Source organism: Fistularia commersonii, chromosome 1, assembly GCF_037954325.1.
Source record: "Fistularia commersonii isolate RoL2024-O1a breed Wild chromosome 1, RoL_Fcom_v1.0, whole genome shotgun sequence".
In the NCBI taxonomy this organism is placed as follows: Eukaryota; Metazoa; Chordata; class Actinopteri; order Syngnathiformes; family Fistulariidae; genus Fistularia; species Fistularia commersonii.
The window spans coordinates 13,492,785-13,509,454 of NC_141284.1; the positions used below are offsets into that span (position 1 = coordinate 13,492,785).

Consider the following 16,670-nt stretch of genomic DNA (forward strand, 5'->3'; position numbering starts at 1 on the left):
ACTTGCCAGTGTTTCATCTACCCATGTTGACCCGTACCCCCCTCAATATTTTTTATTTAATTTTGCTGGGCGTGGCAAGTTAGGATAATTGAGTCCTGACTTCGGTGTTTCCAACATTACATCAAACCTGGTCCTTGTTGCAAAACCATATTTTTGAATTAGTGCTGTGCAGTTAAATATTTTACAAGCATTCATCCCAGATCCAATTTTTTAATTTTAGCAACTGTTTTTGATTGTGATTATTATGTGATGTCATTTTTGAAGTTTAACTTTATTGAGTTAACTGATTCTGATGTTGAGCTAATGTGGAAGTGGTTCACTAATGTTTCTTGTTTAGAGGCTCAAAAGATTGCAACAGGCGTAAAAAGCTCTGCAGTTTTATTTGTGGTCTTAATGGCTGTGGATTGTGTTTTGAGACGCAGTTGAATGTGAACTACTCACATGCACCTGTCGAATGCTGTCACGTATTCGAACAATAAGTCATCACTGGAGTTTAATGCCAGTTTTAGTTAAACGTCCAATTTAATTACACCACTCATGTCACAACAGTTTCGAGGAAAAACGTCCATAATGTGTTCTCAGGCGGTTATGTTTCTTACTATCCATTGGCCGGTCTTGATATTAAACCCGCCCCTTCTGAGATAACTGGTTGTGATTGGCCCAGCCGGGTTAGTTTGGAAAACACGGAACTGTGACGAGTACAGACGGATAAAATTTTTCTTTTTTGCACCAAGCATGCGCACACACAGCACAGAACAGGAAAGATGAAGTTTAGTGCACAAACCCTTAAGAGACACCATGGAAAAATAATTAACAATGGATGATTAAAAAGGGGGTGAGAGGCGGAGATAATGAGACCAACGCGAGTCACCCGAAAGCTAAGACAAGGAAATATGACACGGCTTCACTGTGACGACGGCGAGAGACGAGGAAAAAACGGTGTGTCTACAGTGTCTGAAACCAAATAAATTAAGGTGTCACCTAAAGACATTACAACCCTATCACGCTGATAAGTTGTTTGAGTTTTCTCAGCGAAAACGTGCCGAATATTGGCCACAATCATAGGGGTAAATATTATGAATCCCAAACTTCCAAAATTTAAGCTTATCATTCAACTGTCTATAATACTACAGAGGTGATCAAAGCAAATCGGGTAAGGACAATCTCATCAGTTGAACTTGTGTCAGAGAAACAGTGGAAGACCTGTTTACTGTAGGGCAAATAGGCTGTTCTTTTCCATATAAAACCAATGTGAAAACACACCTCGAAGATGTTATTATACAAACAGCCAATCACAATCATTGGCAAAGCAAGCCATTGCGAGGTTTTTTTTTTTAAACAAGCAAACACACAAAAGTTGAATCCTTGGCCAGACAGCTGTTGTCTTACGTCAGGTGTATTCAAAACAATAGGGAGTTTGAACAATATTCCTGCCTTCTTCTTCTTCTTTTCCTTTTGGCTTTTCCCTTCAGGGTCGCCACAGCGAATAAACCCTCTCCATCTAACCTTATTCTCTGTATCCTCTCTCACACCAGCTACTTTCATGTTCTCTCTCACTACGTCCATAAATCTTCTCTTTGGTCTTCCTTGAGACCACCTGCCTGGCAGCTCCAATTCCAGCATCCGTCTACCAATATATTCTCTATCCCTCCTCTGTACATGACTGAACCATCGCAGTCTGGCTTCTCTGACCCTCTCTCCAAAACATCTAACATGTGCTGTTCCTCTGATAGACTCATTCCTGATCCTATCCATCCTGGTCACTCCCAAAGAGAACCATAGCATCTTCATCTCTGGGACCCCAAGCTCCGCCGCCTGTCCTTTCATCATTGTAACTGCTTCTAAGCCATACAGCATCGCTGGTCTCACGACTGTCTTGAACACCTTTTCTTTTATTCTGGCTGATAGTGTTCTATCGCACAGTATCCCTGACACTTTTCTCCACCCGGTCCAACCTGCTTGAACCCGTCTCTTCACCTCTTTTCCACACTCTCCATTGCTCTGGACTGTTGTCCCCAAGTACCCGAAATCCTCCAACTTCTTCATCTCCACTCCCTGGAGCCTCATCGTTCCACCCCGGTTCCTCTCATTCACACACATATACTCTGTTTTGCGTCGACTAACCTTCATTCCTCTCCTCTCCAGAGCATACCTCCACCTCTCTAGATTTTCCTCAATCTGTTCTCTGCTCTTGCTACAGTTCACAGTGTCATCTGCAAACATCATGGTCCATGGAGATTCCTGTCTAACCTCATCTGTCAGACTGTCCATCACTACTGCAAACAAGTAGGGGCTCAGAGCTGATCCCCAATGGAGTCCCACCTCCACCTTGAACTTCTCAGTTACCCCTACAGCACACCTCACCACTGTCTCACAGCTAGCATACATGTCCTGCACCAGTCTAACATACTTCTCTGCCACTCCAGATCTCCTCAAACAATACCGGAGTTCATGTCTCGGCACCCTGTTATATGGTTTTTCTTGGGCTACAAAAACACAATGCAGCTCCCTCTGGCCTTCTCAAACTCCTGCCTCTATATTCTATATATTTTATACAAGAAGAAGTACAATAAATAAAATGTATTAACCTCAGTTTAAAGCCAATCAAAGGCATGGAGCCTACAATAAATGTTAACCCAATTTTTGGGATATAACCTTAGAAACACAAGGGCAAAGAACAAATATAATACAAAATGTCAATTGTAAAGCTAAACCCTTTATTTCCATACCAGGATCAGAAAGCCTCCTCCAGGATGCGGGGTTGAATGTTGTGTTCAATTACCGTAGGAATAGTCCAATTGAATATATGTACATGGTAATATTTCTAGTCTTCAACTGTAAATTATTATTTTTTTACCTTCCGTTCATGAATTGGATTTCTTTAATTTCCACAGAGGTAAATAAATCATCTATAGTATAGTGAGTTCTGAAGGATTATAGATTAGAGCAAAATTTTCCGAGGGGATAGGAAGCTAGCACGAAACTGCTTGTCAAGACATCAGCCAAAACCAACATGGAATAGCGCTTTTAAGTGTGTCTAAAACATCGTCATGGCCAAACATTACGATATTTTGTTCAGATTGCTACTTCTCGGAGACTCGGGGGTTGGAAAAACCTGCATGCTGCGCAGGTTCACGGAAAGCGAGTTTGACCCTGGCCATATTTCTACAATCGGTAAGCTAACTAAAAAGTTTTCGGCGACACCTGTTTGAAACTCTTTACAAAATGAATAGAATTGAGCCATAGACGAACCGTAACGTTTCCGGCAAGCTATGGCTTTGACTTAGGTCAGGCTGCCATTATTGTTATTATTATTATCATCATTATGAATTACATCTCATTTTCCTCGGCAGTTACATTTTCTTCTACGTGTTTCTTCAGCAGCAGCTTAAGTTACTCAGCCAGGGGGATTAGTTGTTGTAAAGTGGATGACTGCCATGATATCTAAACCATGGAAAGCTTCACAAAAAATACAATTTCTAATGGAGACGTCCCTCTTACTTAAAAAAAAAACAAACAAAACAAAACACCATCAACCATAGAACCTTTACAATCTTATTTTTGTGCAAAAACAGGAGGAATGGATCAAATACGCCTCCAATTCAAGTCAAACTATGGAAGTGGTGTAGTGCAAGTATTCTATTTGGCAAGTCAGTGACTATTATCTGATTGACAACAGGCAGAATTTTCCCTGACTTGTCATGATGTGATAAGCTTGTTCATAGTCTTTAAGTCATATATTATGTATACAGGATAGATTACCAATTTAATAGATACTGAAAACAATGAGTGGATGCATGAATTAGGATGCAATAGGCTGCATAAGCATCATGAACGCATGTTAAGAAGGTTAGGTTGACAGCGCATTTAACATAAATAAGAAACTAGATTTTAATTTTTGCTTTGTTGCAACATACAAATTTAAAGATTCAGATTACAAGTTCAAGTTTTTGAGGATGCCTCTTTTTAAAATATTTCTGCTCACCTGCCCTGTCATATCAGCCCCCCTTTTATAGATGACAAAAATTGCAATGTTGATTAAGTGGCTGAAATACAATTCCTGGGGACAATGATGTCTTCAAGCAACACTCATTAAGATTTCACAAATACAAGAGTGAAATATGTTGCATAGTGGAATTTATGTTTACTTTTTTGAAAAAAAAGTGCTCTTCCTCTTTATCTTTCAAGGTGTTGATTTCAAAATGAAAACACTCGAAATAGAGGGAGTCAAGGTGCGAGTTCAAATATGGTAGGTTAAAATAAATATGTCACTTAGACGTAGATGAAAATATGATGATCCTTGGACCCAGTTTACTTGACGCTTTTATGTTCAGGGATACGGCTGGCCAGGAACGGTACCGGACAATCACCAAACAGTACTACAGACGTGCACAGGTGATTCAGTTGACATGGATTGTTCTTTAGTGAAATTTCATGTTGGTTGGCAGATAATAGAAATACATTATTCCAAGGTTATTTGGATTTCTAAATATGTTTTTGGGGGTGGGGTTTCCAGGGTGTCATCTTTGTATACGACATCACAAATGAATCATCTTTTCAACACATAGCAAAATGGGCCAGTGATGTTGATGAGGTAAGCCAGTAAGACCTGCTGCAATGACCCAGCCTATGTTTCACATCCTGTTGAAGTGTTGATTTTTCCTGGACATCTTCTGGCTCAGTCTGTTGTTTGTCTGATCTCTTTTGGTGATTGCAGTTAGCGCCAAATGGAGTGCAGAGGATATTAGTTGGAAACAAATCCGATGAGGAGACCAGGAGGCGAGTAACAAAGGAAAAAGGAATCAAGGTTTAATTTTTACCCTTTTTCTCTCTTTGTGGCCATCCCCCCCCCCCCCCCAAAGTTATAATCATAACATGCACACATATTGTAAATAGGCATATTTCCAGCATAAATTCCTTGATGAAAGTTCAGCACTGTCAAAATGTTAAAAGAGGTTGCTTAAATAGCTCATAGCTAAATTGTAACAAAAGGTCTGTAAAGAGTACATGTGCTTCACGACTGGGGTGGTTTTCTGATGCTTGCAAGGTTCCCCTTTTTTTTTTTCCTCCAAATGTAGTGATGGTCGTTATTGCCAAGCAGTTCAATTTTAGTTTCATGTGCATTTGCAAATTGTAATCAAGCATTTTTATGTTGCTGTTGGAGTAATGGCTTCTTCCTTGTTGAATGACTCCTCTGCCTATTTAGTGCAAGACTTATTTCACTGTGGATAGTCACACTCTCTCACCAACTTCATACAGCATTTTGTAAGGTCCAACTGGATATACACTGGGTTCATATACTTGCATATAGTTGTTTAGATTGTTAAACCTGGCACTGGCATCTGGACATTGTACCTGAGGATGAACTAGACTTTTAGAGGTCCACAATTCTCTTCCTCATCTCTTAACTGATTTTATTTTTATTTTCCCATGCTGTTACACAATGGAGTAGTATGTTTGAAGTGTGCCTTAAAATACATCTACATGCATGCCTCCAATTAACTCAAATGTTGTCAAATCATCTACCATAAGCTTCAAGAGAATGACATCATCATCTCAACTTTCCCAAATAATTTCAAGGCATAGCAATTTTAAAGTATGTGACCTTCTGACTTAGAAAAAAGCCCTAAACCAACCAAAACAAGAAACATTTAGTCTAATTTAATGTCAGGCTGTGAGAAAAAAATGGCAGCAACTTTTTATATGTTGGATTTAAACTTCTAGTTTCAACTGCATATCAACCATATCCTGATAACTCCTGATTCGACTGTGCATTCAATTTGTCCAATATTTTCCACATGCTATCTCTGTGACATTTTAATGGCCCTCAGAGACTTAAAATAATCCTGAGCCATTTTAGTTTTCAGATATCATGTCAAATTATGCGTCGACCACTCTTGTCATAAAAGCACAGTTTTCCCCATACCACTCACCTTACTCTTTTCCTGCCATTTGTAATTTGGTGCATTTTCCTTTCATTTATTTTTTTCTATCCTGCCATCCTGGCTTTTACAGCATTGATGTTTTCATTTACCAATGACAACCCTTAAATTCCAACCAACATCTTATTGCCCCCTTTCACAGTGTGGATCCCAGGGCAAACCCCTTCCTTGTTTATACAACTGGATTATTGAACTATCATTGCTGTATATCCCTACTTTTCAGAATGTTTACATTGCACATTTTAATCGAATGGATCCCTTGATAGTAGAAAAAAACAGTTAATCTACTTATACATAACGGCAAACATCCTAATTGAATTTTGCAGCTTGCAGAATCCTATGGAATGGACTTCTTTGAGACAAATGCTACCTTCAGCAGGAACATCGGAGAGGTAAAAAATAATCTTCTAAGATCTTATCTATCATATGAGAGATGGTCACAAATATTGTAATTTCCTCAGTCAAACATTGGAATCAAACACTGTATTTTTCTTATTTAATTTGATTTTTTTTTTTTTTTTTTTTTTTTCAATTTTACCCCCCCCCAGTCATTCACACGTTTGACAGAACTGGTGCTACATGCTCACAAGAGAGACGTTAACAGTTTGTTGGGATCTCTGGATGATTATCTGGACAGTGTTGCGCTTGAAGACAGTGATCAAGAAAATGAGAAGAAAATCCACAGGTCCTGTGCCTGTTAACAAGAATGTTGATATAATTTAATAAAGTGATTTTTTTTCCATTTCATATGTAAACATTGATTTTGTGCTTGTTTGCCATCCCCAAAAAAATTTTTATGGGTTCATATTATGATGTCTATTTGTTAAGTGTAATAGTTTCTACTGGTACATTCTGCTCAATGAATTGAATCAAGCATGTAAAATCTATAAATGCCTCGTCATTTAATTAAAATATTGGCAGGATTAGGTCTATTGCAAGGCTGGGCCAACAATTCATCACTTTTCCATGACATGCAGTTAAAGATATGTGATCAAATGTTAAATCTTTCATGGCTTAGGAAAACTGATACGGCATTGGGATAAAGAAAGACCCTGATAAACAGCCTATGTACATGTAAAATTTATACAACTTCAAAAGTACTCTTTTGAACTTAAGCACACCATATTTAGTTTTACTTCAATTTATCAAGTCATTTTTCATGTGCCCTGAAAATATGCTTGTGTGTTTTCCAGTTTCAGCCATTTGAAATGAGAGGGAAGAGAGTATCGTATCTCTCGAGTAGCTCAGGTTCCATCAGTACCATCTGACACCGATAAAAGGCTGCTTTCTTTCCTGAGTCAGCCAGGGGACCAGCGTTGGTATACTGTCAGGTTGAGAACCAGTCTGCCTGCAGTGTAGAAGCAGAGGCATTAAGATGACCTTCATTGCAAAAACATTTTATGACTTAAAAGCCACCACGCTGGTGGGAGACATGGTGGACTTCAATGTTTTCAGGGGGCGAGTGGTTTTGATTGAGAATGTAGCCTCACTCTGAGGCACCACCACCCAGGACTTCAGCGAGCTCAACCTGCTTCAGAGCAAATACCCCCATCGGCTGGTTGTCCTGGGCTTCCCCTGCAACCAGTTTGGATATCAGGTAAGTTGATCAGCATGGTTGGTTAAATTCAGTTCGGGCCTTCAGTAACTTATTTTAACAAAAGCTGAAAAAAACAGAATTGCAGTTTATGCTGATGACAATGAAATTAAACACTGCTGTATCAATTTAACATTTAATGTAAGATGTCAGCTTATACAGTGGTTTCTTTAGGTATGTATCGTAAGAAATGGGACGCTTTGCCCCTGAATGATGTGTATAAGCCTATTTGTTCCAATACTACACATTTTCAGTATTTCTATGTAAAACTCTTGAATAACGGAAAGGTAGCAATTCCACTTTTTGAGGCATTTATGTAGTACATGAAATCCCATGTTGGCTTTTCTCAGTAATAGTAAGATATTCAGCAGGCATCCATCATTCACAGCTTAATACATGGTTGCACTGTGGCCAGGCTACATAGATGCTAGTGTATGTTAATCTTAATTTTACTTGGAATTTATGTAGTGGCTATGATTTTTTTAACTGCTGCTAATGAGTCAATCCATCCCAATAATGTTGTCAGTGCCATTCTGAAATAATTAATCCTTGTATTCTGCAGGAGAACTGCTCTAATGATGAGATTCTGAATTCACTACAGCATGTGCGTCCAGGTCGAGGTTTTCAGCCCAACTTCACGATATTTGAGAAGTGTGATGTCAATGGAACAAACACCCATCCTGTTTTCGCCTATCTGAAGCACAAGCTCCCGTATCCAGATGATGACCCCAACTCCCTCATGCAGGACCCCAAATTTCTGGTTTGGAGTCCCATCAGCAGAACCGATGTCTCGTGGAACTTTGAGAAATTTGTTATTGGGCCAGAGGGAGAACCCTTCAAAAGATACAGCAAAAAGTTTCTCACCATGAATATAGAGCCTGACATTCAAAGACTACTAAGATTAACCAAGACCTAAGATTAGGCTCTATCTCTTAACGGCACATCATTCACAAAGAGTAGTAGCTAATGCAAAGTTCTCCACTCTTTTATGGCTTATTTAATGAAGTTGGTACTCTGAAAGTTGCAAGAATACCAGCTGAAAACTCTACAAGTACTTAAGAGAAGTGGGTGAATTAAATGTATGTTCTTGATTTCAAAATTATGTTGATGAGATATGAGATACAGGCATGTAATCTAATTAGATTCTGTGCCGCAAAATTTCTAGATGACTATAGACGCTCAAGAAAATAATTTTCTAGATAACAGCCTTTTTGTGTATCTATGAGTTTTATGGTTGGCCAGCAGATGGTGCTACATGTCACCATACTTGCAGAGAAATCCTGCAATGCCTTTATGAATTAACATTCTCTACACACACTCACAAGATCCACTGGAATACATTTTTGGGGGATTTATTTTGAATATTTCCGCACCCGGTAGGAAACATATTATTGTGTCTAAGAAATATCGAAAAGAAAAGGTGCTGTGAGATGATGTGGAATTATTATTTCCCAAATACACTTCTACTAACAAACCATTTGTTTTGTTTTCTGCATGTCCTCTCTGTCTGATTTAATGTCTCCAAATAATTTGGTAATGTGCATTTCAATGTAAGACCTGTAAATCACAGCAAATACTTCTCCAGTCAATGCTTTACTGCTGCAGAGACACATCAAATCCTAAATCAAGAACTGCAAATAAACAGTGGATTTTCCACTCGTCCACTCACATCCACAAGGCGATGATATTAGAGCCACAGACCACAATGGTAAGTCAGTGCCCAAATGTCTTTTCTCCAGGGACATCACTGAACACTTACAAATCATATAAACAGAGGAAGACTGTTCCCCCCATTCCTTACAATGATCATGGTGGTAGAAGCCCAATTCTCTCATTTTGCATTATTATCATATTGAAATAGTAATATTGGAATTAAGAGATCTGACAAATACATTTATGTCATGTTTTTGTGCTTCATTATCAGATAACTAGTTAGGCCTAAAACAAACAGTAAACACCACAGGTTAAACACAAGGCCGCTCCTCTCCAACACCCTCTGCACTGCTCGTTCACACGCAACCTATTAGAAAGTATCTCCAAAGATCGTTTATGTAGGCGTAATGGATCACTCAGAGTTTTAAATTTTGATGGATTTAAATGATTAACTCCGAATGAATATTACACAACCAAAATTGCGGTTTATGTTGCATAAAATATACATCCAGAGGTTCAAACTTCAAGGTGCAACAATTTTCTCAAAATTACCTTTGTCTTACAAAAATAAATTCATCAGAAAAAATGTAAAAAAAAAAAACAAAAAACCAAAAAAAACAAAACAGCTGTTTGCAGTCTCAGTGATGCAGTTTTGCACAGATGCACCACCAGTACTTATTTTTTTATTTATCATTTTTTTATCAGCTAGGAACAGGAAACATGACATATGGTTGCTTTTGTTTTTTTTTTTTAAATCAACGGTTTTTGGAGAAGCTTGTTCTTCCTGAATAGGAAAAGTATATTTAAACTATACTTCAATTACATTCAAGTCACGGAAGGCAATACGAAGAAAACAAATAAATGAAAAAAATACGGGAGAACGTGAAGATTTTGACGTTCCCCTGCATCCCGTGAAGGAGTTTTCAATTTGTACTTTACGACGCCAGAGTGATTGCTCTTCGTTTTCCGTCTCCCCGGTTCAGCGTACAAGCTACAGGTGAGCACTGTTGCCACGGTAACGTTTGCTTTCTCCTCGAGGCCTTCTCGCGAGACCTCGGAGGCAGCGAAGAGAGGCAGCACGGATGATCTCATCCTTCCAGCAGCTGCATAGCGCAGCGAGGCGAAGCGGTAACTTTCTTCCAAACTTCCAAGTTCCGTGTCGATGATAGACACCGTGGCAATTTCGGGTAAAGCAAAACCGACACCATTCCCGCGAGGGTTCGGAAACGCACTGCGCATTTTTATTTATGTATCTATTCTAAATCCCGGATTTGTGGGAGCCGAATTGAACAAAAGCCTGGTGTTGTGTGTCAGCTAGAAGCTCGGGGCGGAAAGACGAGAAGGTGAGTCGGGATCGCGGTGCTGGTCATGTGCGGGCTGTCGTCTACAGTCACAGGGTGCCAACGGATATCTGGACATAAACGGGATAAAACGCACCTTTGTGCTTCGTGCATTTGAAAGCTAGTGAGGAGTGTTTAAGAAGACGAAGTGGCTGTCAAAATGCTGCGTCGTGTTTTGTATCACTGGCACCGCTGTGGGCAGTTCACAGGTGGTGCACCACAGCGAGTCACATGGATGAATGGATGTCTCCATGTGTCACTGCGACCATCACATAATCTGTATTTTTCATCGTGGTGTCACAGGAGAGGGAATTCGGTCTCCGAGTGACTGCCCGGCCCTGGGAGCTCTGGTTTGTTTATAGCCTCGGCATTTTCTGCCTGGCACATCATTTAGTTGCTTTGTATTGCTTGCTCAAACCCTATACAGTACCATTTTTTCGTTGCTTTCTTTGCGTGCCCGATACCCCGAGATCTGGCAATGCAGGGATTCTACAATGCAAACAGTGGTTTGCGCTGAGCACAATTTCGAACTGGATGCAAACGCATCTTATTTTAAAAACAGCTGTACCACACCAAGTTCAGACATGCAGGTTGGAAATTTAGGTGTATCTCCTTCTGAGTGGTTCACGGCGCTTCTTGAAGTTGAAGCTGGGTAAAAAACAGAAAACCTTGGCGTTTGGCTCTGGACAAGGATCAAGAATTTGTGGCATTCTGTACAGGCTAAGCTGACCTGTGGTGGCTTGATTCATACAATTGCACTGCCATCTTTACTCCGAAGTCAAAACTGGAATGCATTTAGTTTAATTGCTACTTTAAGCACAGTTATTGTTGACACTTAGCTCATTTTTTAGTTCCATTTCTGGTTTATTTGATGTACCGGTATGTTACTCTTAAACTAAATTCCATAGCTACTTACTGCCAGTGCAAGAAAGACATGCCAGATATGAATACGACACATTTTTTTATGCTGCATTATCACTGAGACCCATATGAAAGAAGGTATTTATGCAGAATATGTCATTAGATGGCTGTTTTTTCGCTGATCTTGTCATAAATAGACAAAAGCCATAGCCCACCATACTACCTTCCCATATACTGTAAATGTTCCGCATCATATTTTATTTTGTTTTCCTTTTTTCCTTTCTTCCTTATCTTTTTAGTATACCCTTACATTCATAGATGGATGATTTATGTTGTTAAGTTAAAGCTGTTTCTATTGGCTCAATGGGAAAAGCTTGAATCAATGTAAGATAAACATTATTGATCCCCCATTGGGGAAATTCTTTTGTCACAGCAGCATAACAGTTATAAGTCTCAATAAATATGAATATAAATATAACTAGTCAGACAATTAGAAGGCAATTAGAAAAAGCAAAAGACATCCACAAATAAACAGACAACAGAGAGAACAGCAGCAACAATATCAAGTTTAAGAATGAACAGAATGAGGAAAAAAAGACCTTATGGGTGAAAATAGACAACCAAAAATAAGCCACAACATAGACAGAGTGACAATAGCAATGACAAGGATAAAGTAAATAAACAAAAATAGGCAGGATGCGAGTGGGCTGGGACCAACAAGGATAAATATAAGACAACAGAGTAAGGGCAACACATGTGAATGGGGTGAGGTAGTGAAGTTGTGGTAGCAACCTCACTTGAATCATGTTAAAAGGCAACAACAAGAGGAGCATTGTACTGCTTTTGCCCTTCAAGAATGTGTGGTGCATAGTTATGTTAAGTGACCATTACATAGGAGCAAAAGTTAAAAAAGTTACATCACATAATGAATTATTCGATTACCCTCAACATTAATTCTCAGCAACAATTTGCTTCTTTAATAGTTTTAATGTATTTTTTCCCTTCTTTATTCATCAGTGCAAAGGGTTTAGCTACTTGTTTGGTTTCTCTCCTGACCTCATGGTTGGGGAATGTATTGCACTATCTGACTGGATTCTACGAATCATGTGTCCATGCTATCTCAGGCTGTCTGTCACTGGTGAAAGACCAGACAATAGCTTAAACAGACGTTGAGTGTGGCTAAGACAATATGGCTGGTTTCAGCTAAAAGGCTAAAGCTTGTTTTTCATGGAAAAAATACTGTAGTTAGTACTTTTTTAAAAGGCCCTTCATAAACTATTTGAATTATATTCCATTTTCCATTGTTAGGTTTTATTTGACTGACTTGTGGCCGACTGGTGCGAGTCAGCCTGTTTTCAGGAAGCAAATGACCTAATGATTAGCACTTTTTTGATGCTGTTTTTTTTTTTTTTCATTAAATTGGTGAACATGGGGGGGTTGATGAGTTTGACTATGATAAGGTGTGACTGGTACAGCATTTCCTGCTTGCTAAACTGTTTGAATGATCTGTCTTTGTCTGGATCGGACAGTCCACTATATACCAGCCAATAGAAGAAAGCATAGGGCTCTGAAGCTACAATAGCGATGATGTAATCCCTTTCAGTGCACAGTCACTGAGTAAATGCGTACAGACAAAGAAAATTCCTGTCCATTCCACCCCACCTGCTGCAAAATTTTAGGAAGTTCGACCTTGCAAAAAAATCACACCAATTTAAATGTGTGATTATCAGTGCCAGTGCTGAAGTAGATTTGACTTACAGACCATTCAGAAGTGAAGCAGGTTCAATGGAAACCAGTACATTGGTTCTGTTGGTGTTACGCTACATTTGAAAGACACTGGTGGCTCTGTTGCATTGTCCTGTTACAACATGTCAACTAGAAAAATCTCACTGCAATTGGTTTCTGTTATGCGTCTCACAGCTCATTTGTCTGTTATTTATCCAGTCATGCTGAGACATTGTGTAATTCCACCGTTCCGCTTCCACTGAATCTCATATGTGGTGAGATTAGTAGAATATGTAATACACAAGGAAAAAATGCGGTTAGTTAGGCAGTTCAAAAAGTTCAAGTGAGTGGCCACCAAAAAAGAACCAGAGTAAAATCTGGGATGATTGTGATGATAAGTTGCCGCAGGCTACTACCTCAGCTGCCACACCGTGAGGACATGCTTGTTATTGTCTGGACATGTCTGCCAGTTGCAACTCTTTCTCTATTAGCCTAGCTCTCTGCCCAGAACAGATTACAGAACTTGTCTCTGACAAGAATCAAAAGATCAAGCAGAGTTTCAGGCACACTCCCCCTGCAGGGCCTGTGCGGGCTGCAGTGGAACACAATTCCACATACAGAAACCAAATAGGTGTTGCTGTGGACAGAAACCTGAGAGGGAGGTAGATATGAGGGAGAGTTGGGTCTCAGCTGAGCTCAAAACAGATCTTGATGCACAGACAGGTCTGTTCAGCTCATCTTCATTCCTGCTTACAACTGTATTCATTGCTCTTGGCAGCTTTAGGCTGAAGAGTGGTAAAATAAAAATACTGGCACAACAGTACAGTGAATAGAATTTATCCTGTATATGTTTTTTTATTACTCAAGACAATATCTGTCATAGCAAGAAATAGCCTAAAGTTAATTTTAAAAAGGGAAAGGATACATGTTCTTTGTTGGGCTTTTACCTTGTACCCTGCACTAAAAGAAAAAAAAAACACCCTTCCTCATATGTTGATCAAATTTCACATCCTTTGCTTTAGAACCAGGGACTACATTTCCACCCTGTGAGTTCCTGCTTTGCTCCCGGTAAAATTGAAACGGAAGTATAAGACCGCTGTAAACTAGAGGCTTCCTTTCCTAGATTCTACTTACATTTTCAAATCGATACATATTTCAGGTGAAAAGAAAGGGAACAGGCTACAGAAGGTCCGACTGCTTATATTTTTTGTCTCTGTAATTTTTTATTTTTGTTTGACCATTACTAAAAAATCAAGACACCAATCTGTAAGCATGCTTGGCTGTACTCAGCATTACTGAACACTCTCTTAGTCTTTAGCCATGTTTTTTCAGGTGTTTTTGGGGCAGAAATGGTTTGCTTAAGACAAATGCAGCTGCTCTCCCAGCCTATCCCCTCTCATGGCCTGTTTCCTGTGTATTTTACAGATGTATTAATGGATACTTGGCCTGCAGATATGCTGCATTAGATGCACAGTGGAATCTAAAGAAGAGATGATGAACATAAAGTTAGGTGTGTAGTTTAGAATCTCTAGCATGTAAGGGTTGTTAAAGCTGACAAGAATCGCCAAATTATTGACTGCCTCTCTTAGTGTTTAATTGTCGGGTATGTTGTATTGTTTGTGTTTATCTTAACAGAACAATTCGTTGGTTGTTGCCAACGTTGTAGCCTTAGAGGAGGTAATATGTTTCTAGTGATATGTTCCTAATGCTGGACTTGAATTCTAATGAGGGAAAAGTTCTCTTTAGCTGTTTGCTCAAAGGAAGAGGAAATAAAAAAGTACCTAGATATTTTTCCTTATTGTACCTTGAATGTTTTCCCTCAAGATCCTATGTAAAACATCATGTGAGTTCAAGCAACTTTGTTTAAGATGTAAATGATGAAGTTGTATATTTACTATCATCATTTGGGGTCCTGATAAAGGGAATAGAAGGATCAGGTGTTACCTCTGTACCTCTTGATCAGGCGGTCCTCTGTATCTATGAACCAAGAGCTAAATAGAAAAAAATACAGCACAAATGTTTGATATTATCTGATTACTTAAGCAGCTGTTATTGATTTACTCTTTCATATGCCACTGTCTTTTATTTGCTGTGGGGTTCAATGGAAGAAACTAAATATTGAAAACACCCCCCACCTCACCCCCGGGGTTATTTGAAACAGGGGCATGTTGAAGCTGAGCTGCAGAGATTGTTGGAGTATGCCGTTGCAGTGCAGGTGACCAACAGGACGAGTTTCTCTCACTCAAACTGTGGTTTTGCATACCTCTACAGTTATGCAACACTAGCTGACTTATCGCAGTCCAAATAACTCAACATGAATCGATTGACTTTGCCTGACTTGTATTTGGATTGGATCTGCACAAGGCCATGCACCGAACACATGCCGAAATCAATGATTGCAAATGAAGTATATCTGTAACTTTGGTTCCTTGTTGTTGTGGGCGGCGTCTATGTCTTTATGAATAATGTTTGGTATATGCCTGTCTGCCAGCACACAAGAACTTTCCACTGCATCCTTGTTGAATAGGTTTCTTCAATGATATTATGCCCTAACACACGTGTGTGTTAGGGAGTGCACGTGCGCGCGTGCACTCACACACACACACACACACACAGACACACGTTCACTTTCTCTGTCTCATAGGGAAGCTTTTTTTTTTCATCTTCAGCACTGCATCCCGTGGTGTTACCTACTTAAAATGCATACCTGGCAAGATTCTTTCCTCATTTGCCTGCTTCCATCCAAGCAAACTTTTAAAGTATGGATACAAAATAGAGTGCATTTTGTGCTGTAGGCACACAGTGAATATGTGGTGGCAACAAAGTGGCCATTTGGCCTTCCTGAGGGACTATTAGACTATTAATCAGTTTCTTTTAACTGTCACCATTCAGGGCGGCTTGCTTCGTTTTCTTTTTTATTACTGCTCTTTTGCTTAAGGATCCAATTGTTTGCTTACAGTATGGTAATACTCATCCATCCACATTTGCAGGAAATCATTATTTAGTTGAGAGGTATCCTAATATGACAGCATAATCAACCTATTATTGTACTTATTACTACGGAGGTGTATTTATGAGGCAGGCTGATTGAGTGATGGAACCTCCAAAGGCTGTAAGTAGCGTCCTCTTAATTTTGATGGGGCTCCTTGCAGTCCGTGGTCAATGCAGCTGTTGCTGTTGTGGAGCCTGTGTTTTTTTTTTATGTTTGCTCAGCAGGATTTCAGCCCTTCACAAACAGCCCAGTAAACAATCATAGTTGTTCCCTCTTCATTGCAGCACAGTGCCAAAATCTGCCCATTCAGTCTCAGCATGTTTTTCTACCATGCAAATATTCTATTCTGTCTGTCTAAATGTAATGTTTTCATGAATAAAATACAGGTGTAGTGTACTCTGGATTATCTTTGCATGTACCTTTTGCTGTCTTGTTTGTTTGCTAATCAAGTAGAGGATGTGCAAGGACAGAGGAGTGCACGGCCTTCAAACATCACAGCCGTCTGTTGTACAGACGCCTGAACAGGGACAGTCTGTCAGGCTAGTGTCAAGTGACCTTTCTCT

General features: G+C 39.5%; 3 protein-coding genes across 4 annotated transcripts in view; all 3 read left to right on the top strand.

The window, feature by feature from the left end:
* Positions 1-3,003: 3,003 nt before the first annotated feature.
* LOC147237434 (ras-related protein Rab-15-like) lies at positions 3,004-6,643 on the top strand. Its single transcript, XM_086169858.1, has 7 exons — positions 3,004-3,174; positions 4,189-4,249; positions 4,335-4,395; positions 4,517-4,594; positions 4,718-4,807; positions 6,269-6,334; positions 6,491-6,643. Exons 1-7 carry the CDS (start codon positions 3,051-3,053, stop codon positions 6,641-6,643), a joined length of 633 nt encoding a protein of 210 aa, XP_086025984.1. The 5' UTR covers positions 3,004-3,050.
* Positions 6,644-7,317: 674 nt separating this feature from the next.
* Positions 7,318-8,906, top strand: gpx2 (glutathione peroxidase 2). Its single transcript, XM_086149947.1, has 2 exons — positions 7,318-7,539; positions 8,099-8,906. Exons 1-2 carry the CDS (start codon positions 7,318-7,320, stop codon positions 8,450-8,452), a joined length of 576 nt encoding a protein of 191 aa, XP_086006073.1. The 3' UTR covers positions 8,453-8,906.
* A 1,348-nt stretch (positions 8,907-10,254) lies between these two features.
* The window catches only part of LOC147237436 (signal-induced proliferation-associated 1-like protein 1), a 38,362-nt gene continuing 31,946 nt past the window's right edge, over positions 10,255-16,670 (top strand). Inside the window, exon 1 of one of the 2 annotated variants that reach the window (XM_086149032.1) lies at positions 10,255-10,376. The gene's annotated coding sequence lies outside the window, so the exon portion shown is untranslated. Of the gene's footprint in view, positions 10,533-16,670 lie in introns of both variants that reach the window. The other variant, XM_086149023.1, reaches the window with a different exon arrangement.